The following is a 15,335-nucleotide window of genomic DNA, read 5'->3' as shown; positions in this document are numbered from 1 at the left end:
TGGCCAGATGTGGTGGCTCATTTCTGTAATCCCAGCACTTTGGAAGGCCGAGGGAAGAGGACTGCTTAAGTCTAGGAGTTCAAGACCAGTCTGGACAACATAGCAAGTCCTCGTCTCTACAAAAAATTTTAAAAATTAGCCAGGCACGGTGGCGCATGCCTGTTGTCATAGCTACTCAGGAGACTAAGGCAGAAGGATCACCTGAAGCTCAGGAGTTCAAGGATGCAAGGAGCTATGATAATGCCACTGCACTCCAGCGTGGATAACAGAGCAAGACCTCATCTCAAAAAAAAATTTTTTTCCATTCATTCATTGCAAATACGTACTGTACACTGTGCTGGTGACAGAGGTTCAGTGGTGAATAATATAAACAAGAAGGCTGCTCTTCTCTATTCTAGTGAGGAAAGAGAAGTAACAAGCAAACAAACAAACACATGCATGAAGAAAATAAAACGGGGCAATGGAGAGTACAGACTGGATGGCTAGAGGGTAGCTAGAGTTTGGGTGGTCAGGGATGGTCTCTGAAGAGTGATACTTGAGCTGAAATCTGAAGGATAACAAGGAGTTGGCCATAAAAATATTCAGGCAAAGAGAGTTGCAAGCACAGGAAATTAGTTTGGTATTTGAGGAACAGAACACAGGCCATGGGAAGAATATAGAGGATGGGGGAGCATGACAGCAGATGGGGTTGGAATAGTGAGATTTATAGGAGAGAACAGTGAGAGTTGAGGTTGAAAAGAATCCTAACAGGAGACTAATAATCCAAACAGTATGTTAAATTCTTTGCAATTTCTTTGAAGAGAGAAAATGAGAGAAAAACCAGGGACTGGCTCATCTGAAATTAAAAAGGGAAAAAACGGAGAGTGATAAGGATACATAAAAGAAAAAGCTGATATCATAAATTTTATATACTTGAAGGAGATACTTTAGTAGGCATACTGCCTACCCAAAGTGACCTCTTTTGTAATAAATACATTAAGTGAAGTCATCATGAACTACAGTGCCAACTCGATGGAATTTATTATCCTTTTCTAATCTCCTGCCCCACGATTCAGTCTGAAACTGCCCATTGGTGAGATTTGGAGACTTAGGCATTAAAAGGCACCTTTAAGAAGGCTTAGCTTCTCCAACTACTTATTTTTTTCCATCTGAAAAATAATGAGGGCTGGAGAAAGAATGGGATTTGCCAAAGATCATACCACATGTGAGTGTCAGAATAAGAATCATATTTCCAGACACCCACTTCAATGTTCTTTTCCCTACATCAGAGCCTCTCATATAAATCCTTGGGGATCAATGGTTAAGGCTTTGACCTTTAACCATTCTACATCATAAGTCTAAATGCCTAAAATTTAAATAATCTGAAGATTGCTTTCAGAGAATGGCTAGAACTACCAGACAGATAAGGAGTTACTGGTCTTTTAAAAATATTTATTAATATGATCTCCTGGATGGGGAGGCATGGGCAATATATATAACCTGAACTTTTATACCCCCATAAGGAACTGAAATAAAAAAAAAAATATATATGATCTCCTTTAGCATGTAAACTATATATCTTTCATTATTATTTCCCTAGCATCTAACAAATTACCTAGCATAATAAAGGTTTCTTGAACATGTGTATTTTTGCTGAACACCCGAATGTATAGGGCTGGGTATGGTGGCTCACACCTGTAATCCTAGCACTCTGGTAGGCCGAGGCAGAAGGATCACTTGAGGTTAGGAGTTCAAGACCAGCGAGACCTCATCTCTACTAAAAATAGAAAAATTTAGCCAGGCAACTAAAAGTAGAAAAAATTGGCTGGGTGGGGGTGGCGCGCACCTGTAGTTGCCGCTACTTGGGAGACTGAGGCAAGAAGATCACTTGAACCCAGGAGTTTGAGGTTGCTGTGAGCTAGGCTGATGTCATGGCACTCTAGCCCAGACAACAGATGTATAGGACATCAGGCTACCTTCTGTGAGGACATCAACAGTGAACATTTATTTACTATGAGCCAGGCACTTTGTAAGAGCTTTGTGTATATGAACACATTTAATCCTTATAGGAACCCTACATTATTCCCACCTCACAGAGAAATTAAGGCAGAGAAAGGTTAAGCAACTTGCTCAAGGCCACACAGAAAGTAAAAGGTGAAAGAGTTGGGACTTTAAGGACCAATTATGCACAGATTTTGCCTTGAAGAAATTTAAGATTTAAGACAGGAGGTAAGATCAAACCTTTTTAAAACTATGATAAATTTATGAAAACACATATGCATAAGGTTAAGTGAAAAAAGCATAGTTCTAAAGAACAAATATAGTATGTTAACTTTTGTGTAAGAAAGAGATAAGGAAATATAACCACTTATCTTGACAAAAGAAAGATAGAAAGGATAAGCCAGAAAACAAAGTTGAGTACCTAAAAGGAGAGAGAATGGAGTAGAAGGACATTGGGAGAGAGTGACACTCCTGAGTATATTTTTTGTAGAGTTTTGACCTTTAGAAGTATGTTAATATTCTACATGTTCAAAAATTAAATTAACACAGAGGGGCAGCAAATAAAATCATAAATTGTTTTTGTAGGTTGCTTTTATAGTACAGGTTGACAGCTTATTAGCAGCATAGGAAAATAAATCATAACTCTACAAAGAGAAATCAGACAACACATTACTGATAAGGGGTAGGTGGCTATCATGTGCCTTCAGATGTGATACCCTGGATAGGACACCCAAACACTTACAGAGTATTTGGCCAGGAATGCATACCCTGACCTTCATTGTGAGAAAGCACCATACAAACCCCAAATGAGGAATGCTCTATTTTTATAAAGGGGCAGGGGGAGCTTATATTTTTCAAAAATGTCAATGTCATAAAAAACAAAGAAAGGCTGAGGAACTATTCCACATTAAAGGAGACTAAAAGTACAATATAATTCATGATCATGTGCTGGCTCCAGTATCGAAGGAAAAAATTTGATATGAAGGACATTATTGGGTCAATTGATAAAACTGGAATATGTACAATAGATTAAATAAAAATATGGTATCAATGTTAAATTTACTAAAGTTGAAAACTATATTCTGATTATGTAAGGGAATATCCCTATCCTTAGGAAATACATATTGAAATATTTAGGAGTAAAGAACTATAATGTTTTCAACTTACTCTCAAATGACTACAAAAATAATAAGGTATATGTGCATATATGTGTATATGTATATATATACACATACAGAGAAAGAGAAAACACATGAGCAAGCACAAATAATTAAGCAAATGAGGTAAAATGTTAACAATAATATGCATAAAAGGTATATGAAGGTTGTTTATACTATTCTAGCAACTTTTCTCTAAATTTGGGATCATTTCCAAAATAAAAAAAACTGATACAAGATGGAAGGTGCTGTAGTAAAGTGCTACAGTTGAGATGAGGGAGATAAGCTGCCTGGGGGTGGTCCGAAAAGCTTTCTTAGAGAATGCAGTATTTTTGCTGGGCATGGAAGAGTGGGATAACACACCAAGCAGCATATTCCTTATTCTGGGGAATGGGGACTAGGCTGACTACACAATAGCTATCAGCTCTCCCTGGCCAGGAAGCAATGTGCATCTGCTGTTAACTGGTCCTCAAATGTTTCTCAAGATTGGGAAAGGCTGGTCAAGAGGCAAAAAGCAGCCCATGACCCAGTGAATATTATCCCCTAGGCAGGTACTAACATATGTGCTATGTGGATACTACTCTAGAAACGGGACCTCCCAACCCACTCTGAGCTAAAGTCCCTCCATGTTTCAGATGTGTGAAGATAATTTGAAAGTCACTACCAAAGATGAAGGCTTGGCCACGGTACTTCCTCACTTCTATATCCTACATGGTCATTATTTGAGTCACTGGGCTATAGGAAATGACAACCTCCAGTTCCTTTGGGCAAGGGGCACATCTCATCATCTCTGAACCATTCAGACCCCTGAGAACAGTTGGCACCCCCACAGAGGCTTGCCCATTGGTATCACGAGGCTGGTCAGCACTGCCAACTTTACCAATACTGTGGCCGAAATTAAGTTTGTAGATAAAGCATTCCCAGTGAAAAAGGTGAGGATGGGACAAGTGTGGGAGAGCAGCTGTGGGTTCAATGCACTAAGCTGAGGGAACACGAGGCAAGCAGAAAGTGTAGAACCCCTTCTGGGTATGGGTATATCAAGTATATACTCTCGATTTTTAAGTGACATCACTGCCAAGAATTTATAATCTTATGCTCTTTATCCACTAAATTCTTACAAGTAAAATACTAAAAATCACCAAGAAATAATAACTTACCTTGGCAAGTTTCTCTGGTTTGGAGGAGACGTGCAGCTGGGAAAACAGCTCTGTTACCTCTTTGGTAAAATCTTCATCCTCTAAAAAACAAAGTCTCATATAAAACACTCAGGAAAGACTGTTGAGGATCAAGAGGAGGAGGACAAGGAGCAAGAGGAGAGGGGCTGAAATAGGTGCAGCAGCAATAACAATAGCAGCAGCAGCAAGTTACATGAGCATGGTGCTTTAGTACTTACAGAACCCTTTTATGTATATTGTATCAATAAATGCTTCAATGAGCTTGTGAGAAAAGTGTCATTATCCCATTTCAGAGATGCAAAAATCAGAACTTGAAGACATTAAGTGACTTCCCCAAGATCTCATAGCCAAGATTAGGAGTCAAACCTTGACCCTCCCACTCCTAGTCCAAATCCTAGGCTTTTTGCAGTATAACTCAGAGCATGAACCGAGAAGCAGTGATGGCAGAGAACTAAGCAGGTACTGTGCATGTGCTTCTAAGGAAGTGGAATTAAAGTTGGGACATGAAAGATGAGTACAAATTAGCCAGAAGAATGGGAAGAGTTTCGGATAGAGAAAACATGTACAAAGAGCCAGAGGTCAAAGAAAGCATGGCACTAAGTTTAATGTGGTTGAGAATGTCTGATGTAAGGAGGAGAAAAGGGGTAGAATGAAGCTAGAAAGGAAAGATCCAGATAACAAAGGGCCTTATAAACCACAGTGAGTTAATTCAAACTTTTATGCTAAGGAATAAGGAACCACTGAATGGTTTTAAGCAGAGATAGACATGATCAAATTTAAATTGTAGAAAGATCATTTTGGCTGCTGGGTGGAGAATGGATTAGAAGGGGAACAAGAAGGAAAGCAGGAAGGCTGAGGCAATAATCCAAAATCCAGGTAAGAGATAATGGTGGATAACAAGAAAAGAGAAGGAAAAGGAATTCGAGAATGCTACAAGGAAAGTAAAGAAGCTGCTAAAGTTAGCAAGGTGAGAGATAATGTGGAACGTGGAACACCTATGATACTTGAGAAACACACAAGCAAATGGGAAAGTCAAGTTCCAAAAACAATTACACATCCAAACAAATGGCAGGAAATGCTCTTTTTCCCTCTCCACGCATCTAAATCCTACTCATTTCCCCCTTTAAGGCCTAGCCCAAGGCTTCTTTGCAACACAGAATGCAGAAGAACTCTTGTACACTGAAACCTTCTAGCACTTACAACCTACATGTGTATTTCATAATACACCAGTCCATGGCTTACCAGGGAAAATTATTTCTGCTTCATACATGGCATCCTTCCCAATATCCCAAGGGGAAAAAAAGTACATCTTGGCTCTTCTCTCTCCAACCACTATCCTTTTGTCCCTCTCTCTTTGTCTTTAAGACAAAGAATTCAAATGGTTTAGTGATCTCAGGTATCACATGGTTTGGGAAAAGCTGATCTTACGAACTGATACAACTGACCTACATAACTCATCTAAATAATTCCTAATAATTTCCCACTATCGGAAATACAAAACTTGACTATTAGATAGGCATTTTGTCTTCCTAAATAAGCTCTAAATTATTTGGGCACAAGGGATGAATCTGAATTCATAATTGGATACATGCATCCAAAGGGGTTCACAAAATAATGCAACGGAGTGCAGGAAAAAAATAATGAACCTTTTATTTCTAGATATTTATCTCATTCTATTAAAAAATTCTATTTTAGGGTATATTTTAGAATATAAATATTATTATGGTAGTATATGTATATAACTTATAAACATTCAAATATCCATATATTATATGAGTACTCAAAAAACTTTTACTGCTAAGGATTGTTACCAGAAATGTTTGCAGATCATTGTCATATACTCTCCACAGAAATGAGTATAAAAAGTAGTTATTATATTGGAATAAAAGTGTACAAAGATGGAAAGGAGACAGGGCTAGTGCTTTGGAGGGACTGCCCAAGCAGGAAGACTTCTGAAGCAAAGGATCAGATGCACAAGAAGGGCAAAGGCTGAGGATGCTGACGGAAACTGAAGATGACCAACATCACCAGAACCAGGTCCTACGGTTTTTGTCTTGTCCCCTGCTACCACTACTTTTTTTAAACATCTTCATTCAGATATAATTAAATACCAAGGTCACTGTTATATTTTCAACCAAAACTACTGAGAAGGGCTGGAGCAAATCCGGTGCTATCTTTTCAGAGTTCTGATCTCTGGAGAACATGTAGGAGAAAAAAATATCAAAGACATAAATCCATCTGTTTAGAAAAATCCTTAGAGTCCCCTAAATAGCATTTAAAGATTGGGATTTTTGATTACTATGTAAGCCAGATGTTGAGTAAACTGAACAAATACTGTCAATGGCCTCGTGTACAAATAAGTTAAATTAAGCTCATAAATAATGGGATTGTCATACCAGGGCTTGGTTAGGAACAACAGGGCAACTTAAGCAAATCAAAATTAATTTCTAGGTTTCCTGCTGAGATTTTTAAAATGCAGAATTTTATCTATTTACTTTTATCTTCCTAATAATGAAAATATTATATTAATAGCCACCATTTATTGACTACTTACTATGTGTCACATATTAAATATTTCATTTAGTCCTTACCACACCCTGAGGCGAATTAGCACATCATTCTTACAGATGAGGAAACAGAAGCTCAGTGTTAAGTAACTTCCCAAGGTCATATGGCTTAGTAGTAAATGGCAGACCTTGATTTTGAACCCAAGTCTAACTCCAAAATCCATCCTTTCATTCACCATGCTATGCTGCCTTCTCAATACCTCAGGACAGCTCTAAAATTTTACATTTAAGAACAATTTTCTAATCAGGACCAGTACCTTTACATAGAATAAGATGTCATTTAGCAAGACGTTACACAATCAGCCAGTATGACTTCTTAGGACATATGTAAAATATAAATGGAAACAAAAAAGAAGTCCCTGTCTATGCAGAAGCCACACATTCAAATTTACACTCTTCTCTCATAGGAAAAGACCCTAGAACTCTCATTCAGAGCTCTTTGCTCTTAACAGACAGCTTGAATGAAACTAGTTATCTGGTATCCCATCCACAACAGATCAGAAATAGAAAAGCAGATGTGATTCAGGGGGTATCAGAAATAAGCTCACTGATAGTGAAGAGAAGTAAAAGATGGACAGATAAATGCACAGAAGGAAACAAAGATGCATAATTCCAAAAAGCAATCAGAGACATTTTTAAAAAGCTTTGCAGTTTAAAATACTTTAATCTAGCAGTTCTCAAACATTTGGATCTCAGGACTTCACCATGCTCTTAAAACTTTTTCACAACCCCAAAGAGTTTTTTAAATGTAAGTTTTATATATGTATAAAAAACATGATTAATACTTATATTTAAAAATTAAGACAAATGTTTAAAGTATTTTTTATTAAAGAATAAATTCACTACTTATTAACATACTTTTTAAGAAAAAATAACTATATTTTCCAAAAGAGAAAAATTTTAGCAAGAACAGTGACATTGTTTTATATCTTTGTAAAATCTCTTTAATGTCTAGCATAATAGAAGATAGCTAAATTTTCTTACCTGCTCTTACATTCAGTCTGTTGTGATATATTGTTTTAAGTATATGAAGAAAATCTAACCCTAGCAAGACACACAGTTGGAAAGGGAAGAAGTACTTTAATAACCTTTTTGAATAATTGTAGATATTGTTTAATACTATGCCAAAACTCAACAGGGGTCATTTCTTATAGGTTGGTTGCTATGAACTATATTGCAATGAACCTGAAACCGTATCATAAAATTTTGCATTCAGTTACAGTAAATTAATATTCATTAGTATACCTTTTACTCATGAATGATTTGATAACATCATGCATTAGTCATTTGGAAAAACTGGTTCTCTGAGTTATGTAGATCTTCTAAACGCTGACACATTTCATTATAAAATATCCAAAAATGATTGTATTTGTTACAGCCACCACTGATTTCATTAAGAGTCTGTAAGCACTGGGAAGCTGTCAAGCTCACCACAGTAGCAAATATGTTTTATAAATTCTAACTTTCACTTAGTTTTAATTTGTATCATGAATCACAAATACAGTTGGTTGCTTTTCTTGAAGTAAAGGCTGAAAATTTCATTCATTTTCAAGAAAATGTGTACCAAATACCCTATTCTGAATAGTCTATGTAACTATTATCTTTTAAAGTGAAAATTGTGTTCCACAAAAAAAGCAAGTAGTTCAACTCACAACTCATATAATACAAGTGCTTTTCCTTGAGATAGCCATCATACTTCAGTATGTATCACACAGAATATTAAAAAGATGTGTACTCAAGATGTAATAAAATTAATTTTTACTGCTTCATCAAGAATAAGGTTAAATGAAACTGGTACAAATATCAAAACAGTAAAAAAACAATCATTTAAATAATTTTTTTTAAAGTACATAATATCTTGGTAATATTATGCAGAGTTTTGACTCACAAACTCCCTGATAGGGTCTTGGGGACTCAAGGATCTGCAGACCACACTTTGTTGACCACTGATTTAATCTACCACATGGGTGATTGGCCCTACGTCTTAATGGAACCTGAGGGAATTTTTCTATTTACTTTTAATGTTTGTAACTGATTGTTTCATCAGGAAAAGGCAAAACTGCATTTGTGAGATTCTACTTTTTAAAAATTCAGTTAGTGTACAATATATCTTAGAAATGTTTCCCAATCAAAATGTTAAAACAAAACAACCCTTAGAGCTTAAGATTCAGTTGCCCAGAAATTATACTTTATACGTAAGCCACTTCATTTCCTGATAACTTTGCAAAAATAGTTTTTACATTTACATTTTCTGAGGGATGCAGATATTAAAATATGGGATAAAAGAACTTTTGAAAATGAAAAAGACAAACTATCACCCACATTTTGGATAACTGCCACCCTGCATGCCTCAATTCAAGATGGAGTCAGGGGTCACAGGAGTCAGAGAAGCATGGGTGAAGTATCTTGGAATATAAAAGCGTATAAAGATGACCAGTGAAACCGAGGCAAGAATTTGACAAGAACAGCTCTCTAACTGCAAAAATAGGCAGAGATTTGAGTTGCAAGATAAGACTTGAAGAAGCTACAAAGTTTGGCCAGGAGGAGATGAGGAGACATAGGTATAAGGCCAACTGCCCCCATCAATGCCTAGTTAGGGGCAAGGATGCAGAGAACTTTGCATAGAAATTCTCACTGAAAAAAGGAAAATAAGGCTAGTGCAATTGGAGAGCAAATTTATTTCAAACACAATGCACTACATGAGAACACTGTATCCTCTCCACTCAGATACTAAATCTTCATATTACCTTTTTTCTCTTCTTCCTCTTCTTCACAAAACTCTGCTAGGGAAAATGCTTCTTTTAGTTGCTGTAATTCAAGTTTTAGAGTCTCTAATTCTTCTCCACTCAGAGAATTAAGGACAGATTTCACCTGAATGGATATAAGACAGTAATTAAAAAGGTGTCGGAGTATAAAAAACACGAAAAACATTCTCAAATGGAAAAGAAACTATAGATCAAATTGAAGTCAAAATTATGAGCTCACCAGCTGGTAAGCTATTCCTTAAGAACCTTAACATAAAGGCTAGTTATTAGAGAAAGGTAGGGAGAATTTGTACTTCCAAAAATAATACAAGCCAGAAATGTCTGGAAATTATTAGAGCTTAACAATGGTTTAGAAATCAGGGGAAAATGAAATGATCTTGAGTCAATTAAAAGCTAACAGGTAACTGTATACAAATTGGCAGCTTAGGTCCACAGATTTCTTGGCAGCTTAAGCCAAAGAAATTAAAAAAAAAAAAAAAAGACCAAGGTGAAAGAAAATAACAGATGTGCTATTAAGACCTCTTTATTAACCTGTACTTTTTTGTTTAAATTTAAAGAAATAACATTTGACTCATTCTATGTTTAGCAATTAGTTCAATCAAACATTAGTTTTTTTTTGTTTATTTCAGAGTAGTGTTTCCAGAGAGTCTCTCAAGCCTCCATCTGAAATACATTTCATCTCCCAACTGTACAAAGAGAAAAGAAATTATGCAGCATTCTTTTGCGTGAAGCCTTTTCCCAGTTGATATTTCTGTTTGGAATTACCTTTATTTCACTTTCTCGGGAAAGCATCTCCAGACCTTCTAGATGTGAAAGGCCTTGAAATTCATCAAAGAGCAGCCCATAATGAGTTTTCTTCTCTGTTTCCATGGTAACCTCATTGGAGGTCCGTAACTCTTCTTTCTCCTTCGCCTCTCGTAAAACCTAAAAAGAGGTGGAGGCATTGTACTGCAGTTAATAACGAGAGCTCAAGGGTGAGTTTTGAGAGTTGAAGAAAGCAAAGCTGAGACAGGTTACAGAGAACTACCCTTTCATTCCTGGCATTGCAATTCAAATCCGATAGGCTCAGGAGCTGCAGGAAAAAAATGATCACACATAATTTGATCCTAACCAGTGTAAATAACACTCAAGGAATCAGGTATTTCTCTGAAAGTGGTTTAAACATTAATCTAATAAACAACTCTGACAGGGTTTAGCATTTTGCACTGCACTGACAGGAGGATGCTGCCGAATGGAAAGAGGAGGGAAAAAAGAGCTGGGCATTTTTCCTAAGCATTAGTGCTCTCACCACACTGTCCCCAACCCCCCAAAACAGCCTTAATAAAAAAAAAGTAAATAAATAAATAAATAATCACTGAAAATTCTTTAAAAAGAAACAGTAACAATATCCCAAGTTAACACAGGTAAAAATACAGATCAGAACAGAAACAGGAAGTAAAGAGGTAAAACAATCAGTACCTGAGACAATGTAGAATTCCGGTTCATCAGACCCTTTGTTCTTTTAAATCCAGGATCCCCTTCTGCTATTACATCCATTGTCTTTTTCCCAATGAACTCTAGGGCATCCAAACCCCCACTGATAACACTTTTTCCCTGGAAAACATGCAATCTCATTACAACAATATCGAGAAAACACATCTGCATGTTTTTATTATATAAAAGTAGTGTCTAAGCTATCAATACCAAGCATTGGCAAGAATGTGGAATAACTGAAACAATCATACACTGCTTGTAGGAATGTAAATAGGTACAACCACTTTAGAAAACTGTCAATATCTATTACAGCTGCATGACCCAGCAATTCCACTCATGGTTATGTGTCCAACAGAAATGTATACAGAGGTTCATCAGAAGACATGTACAAAAACGTTCATAGTAGCACTATTTGTAATAGCTATAAACTGGAAACTATCCCCAGTGCTCACCAATTGTGGAATGAATGAATAAAATGTGGCATAGCCTCACAATGAAATACAGCAAAGAAAATGGAATCCACCACACAAATTGCACCATGGATAAACTGCACAAACATAATGTTGTGGGAAAGAAGCCTGATACAAAAGAGTACATATTGTATAAGTCCATTTATACAAAGCTTAAAAGCAGGCAAAATTAATCTATGATGGTAGAAGTCAGAATTGTGATTATCTCAGTGGAGGAGAGGGAGAGGTACAGAAGACTGGGAGAGGACACAAGTGTGGGGGGCATCTGATGCACTATAATGTTGCTTCTTAGTCTAGGTGTGTTCACACTATGAAAATTCAAATTGGACACTTATGATTTCTTTTTTATGTATGGTTGTTATATCTTAATAAAAAGTTAAAAAAAAAAACTATTAGCTATCTATCCTCATTAGGAAAGACATTAAGCTTCCTGTATAGTCCTTTTAAGAATGTTTTTGATCATCTGTAGTTTTACAAATATCTATCACAAAGATCACATTTCCACTTTGCCTAAAAGATAGTTATGAGAAAAATATTTTTGCAAAGCAGAGGCATTTTCTAGAGCCATCAAACTAAGAATTCCTAGTCCATATGTACACTGCCTCCCTATAACTCTTCACCTCTATTCTCTTCTTTATTGGTTCAAAGAAAGTTTTCAAGCAGTTCTCACTCTATCCCTAAGATCAAAGTGATGGATCTTCAGTGATCTAAGCTTCCTTATGAGTAATCAGTTCCCATGGCTCTTCAAAAAAAAGAGGGAGAAAGATACACAAACCCATTACAATAATGGAGGCAGCAGGCTACCTTGCATTTTTTACTCACTGTACTCTGAACTGCAGTAGAGATGGTCGAGAATACACCAAATGGCCCAGCCACGGGGGAGGAGTTTTCATCCTCTTTGGCATTTATCTCACCTACAAGAGGGAAGGGATACATCAACATGAAGGGAAGGTTCATTAATTGTTTTGCTTTATTAACATGTAAGTGAATTTTTAAAAATTAGATCCAGCTTCCTAAACACAAGGCCTTAGCCTCTTTTTTTATTATTTTAAACCATTTGCTTATTTTAAAATGAAAGCTATGATAGGCACCTTTTTTTCTTTTTCATATCATTTTAAAAGTAAAATTCAGTCTTTTGAACAAACTGCTGATTTATACAACAACAGACTATATACTGCATGATCTTCTGGACAAGGTAAACCCATAAGGTCAGAAAACAAATCAGTGATTGACAAAAGCAGAGAGTAGGTAGAATGGAATGATTACGGAGGGGCATGAGGGAACTTTGTTGGGGTAATAAAAATACTCATATTTCTCAGTTGTCTATATACATGTAGAAAATATTCTATAACTGCATAATCATAATGTACTATGATTATACAGCATAAATAGACTTGGGTGACAGAGCAAGACCCTGTCTCTAAAATAATAAAAAATTTAAAAAAGAACTGTATATGTTTGTCAAAACACATAAAACTGTATACCTAAAAAGAGTAAATTTTACTGTATTAAAATTATAATTCAATAAACTAATTTTTTAAAATCCAATCTAAAATCCAGTTAAAATCCACCAGGCCATGCACGGTGGCTCATGCTTGTAATCCCAGCACTTTGGGAGGCTGAGACAGGAGGATCATTTGAGGACAGGAGTTCCAGACTAGCCTGGGCAACATAGTAAGATCCTGTCTCTATAAAAAATTATAAAAAAAAAAAAAAAAATTATCTGGGTGTGCTGGCTCATGCCTATACTCCCAGCTACTAAGGAGGCTGAAGCAGGAGGATCACTTGAGCCCAGGAATTTAAGATTACAGTGAGCTATGATGGGGCTACTGCACTCCAGCCTAGGCTATAGAGCAAGACCTCTGTCTCGGGGAAAAAAAAAAAAATCCAGTCTATTTTAAATTTTATCCTAGAAAATTATGTTTATTAGCAGAAATCAAGCAGACATACATTATAAAGATGGGTATGTTTCAAAAAATAATTTATTCTATTAACTTTAAAAATATCTTATAGAACAACTATAATACCAAATAATCTAACTATATTACATCAAATACTTTATTACAGGGAGGACTTCTGCTTCTAGCCATTATGGATTAACTGGTATTGGACTTGCCCTCCTACCACAGCAACTAAAAAACTGAACAATATGTAAGAAACAACTGTCTTCAGACATCAGACAACAGGCAGTACAAGACTTTGGTCCACACGAGAAGAAAAATAAAGTGAACCCTACAACTGGCTTAGCATTCTGTCTAGAAGAGGTTTCCAGACCATGACACAGGGAGGGGAAACCCAAGCAGAGCATGGCAGCCACAGTGAGTGGGAGAAACAGAGACTGGAGTCCAGTTGGAATTTGCAGGTCAGAAAACTGGACAGGAGAAAGTTCTAAGAACTTACACAAGCGTGCCCTTTTGTCTTTGCCTAAATACAACACTGCTCAGGCACTCGGAGACTCCACAAGTGTGGGCAAAGAACTACCATGGATCCATAAGCTTAATGATCCCCAGAGCTCATATTAGGTTGAAAGACATTTGACTGTCAACCAACCAAAGCAGAAAGACTTCATTACACACCTGGAAATTAGGTAGAAACCTCAGAAGAGTCAGGCCGTAGTAGCAGAGATAAACTAGTACTTAACCACGCAGGGGTGGGGAACCTGCGGCCTTAAGACCACATGTGGCCTTCTAGGCCCTTAGGTGTGGCTTTTTGATTGAATCCAAATTTTACAGAACAAATTCTTTTATTAAAATGGGTGCATCAGAGAAAGATGAAGCTTTTCTTGCCTCCTTCGGTGCTTAAAAAAGAACAATCTTGAAATAAGAAGGCCGCAGGTTCCCCAACCCTGATACATTCACCCTGAACAAGCTTAGAAACGTGGCTTACAAGGATCAATCTAAGCTACATATACCTTAACTGCCTGCCAACAAAAGCAAGGCAGAAGATAACATCGTTTAAAGGAGGATAACAAAATCCCTAGAAGATGATCAAATGATTTCCATCAGGGCCCTCTGCTTACCTCAAAATCCTGAAAAGACACATCTCCAAGACATATCCTTGACAGAGGAATTAACCCCCAACCTCAGGAACTTTAGAAGATGGGAGGGGCTTATTATGAAAAGGCAGTTCATTCTAATTCTGGAAAGTTCTCATCGTTAAACTCTTTATTAACTAAGTCCATATAACTTCCACTGAGTGGTACTAGTTCTTTCCCCATGAGTCACAAATAATAAACCTAAGTCCTCTTCTCCATACTAGTCTTCAGAGTTATAAGAACCAGTATATTCTTCCAATCTCCCTTCCCCAGATTTCCAGATTCGATATCCATGATGGCTTCAACTTTCTCTTATAAGACTTTAGTTCTAGATATCTGACTATCTAGCTCACTCTTTTCAGGATTACTGCAGTTTTTCAATGCCCTTCTTAAAACATGGCCCTGTGTGGTAGACATCTGAAGATGATGCTGTTTACATATTCAAAGCCTCTTCTAAAACCCTTTTTCCTTGCCTGCTAAAACCATTTCCTGATCTGGAAGTTTCTGATGCCCAAAACACACTTTCCCAGCATCTCTAGCTGCTACATCAAGAACATGAGATCCTGTTCATGATGTAGCAGCTAGAGAAGAAAAATGCTGGGGACTTCTGAAAAAAACTCTCCTCTCTTTAAAGAGAGATGCATGAGGAGAAACGACATTTCCCCAACTACTTAATTCCTGACTTTGAGGACAGATGTTTTAGAACACTATACT

At 36.8% G+C, this 15,335-nt stretch overlaps 1 protein-coding gene across 1 annotated transcript in view; it reads right to left on the bottom strand.

Moving 5' to 3' along the window:
- The window catches only part of FAM114A2 (family with sequence similarity 114 member A2), a 31,636-nt gene that overhangs the window by 11,284 nt on the left and 5,017 nt on the right, over window positions 1–15,335 (bottom strand). The window contains exons 5-9 of the mRNA XM_069484329.1: window positions 12,410–12,501; window positions 11,103–11,237; window positions 10,410–10,568; window positions 9,627–9,750; window positions 4,295–4,374 (exon numbers count right to left, since the gene is read on the bottom strand). Of these exons, the coding sequence (XP_069340430.1) occupies window positions 4,295–4,374; window positions 9,627–9,750; window positions 10,410–10,568; window positions 11,103–11,237; window positions 12,410–12,501 (590 nt within the window). The remainder of the gene's footprint in view (window positions 1–4,294; window positions 4,375–9,626; window positions 9,751–10,409; window positions 10,569–11,102; window positions 11,238–12,409; window positions 12,502–15,335) is intronic.

Source organism: Eulemur rufifrons, chromosome 10, assembly GCF_041146395.1.
Source record: "Eulemur rufifrons isolate Redbay chromosome 10, OSU_ERuf_1, whole genome shotgun sequence".
NCBI lineage: Eukaryota > Metazoa > Chordata > Mammalia > Primates > Lemuridae > Eulemur > Eulemur rufifrons.
This window is presented reverse-complemented; position numbering and strand designations above follow the sequence as displayed.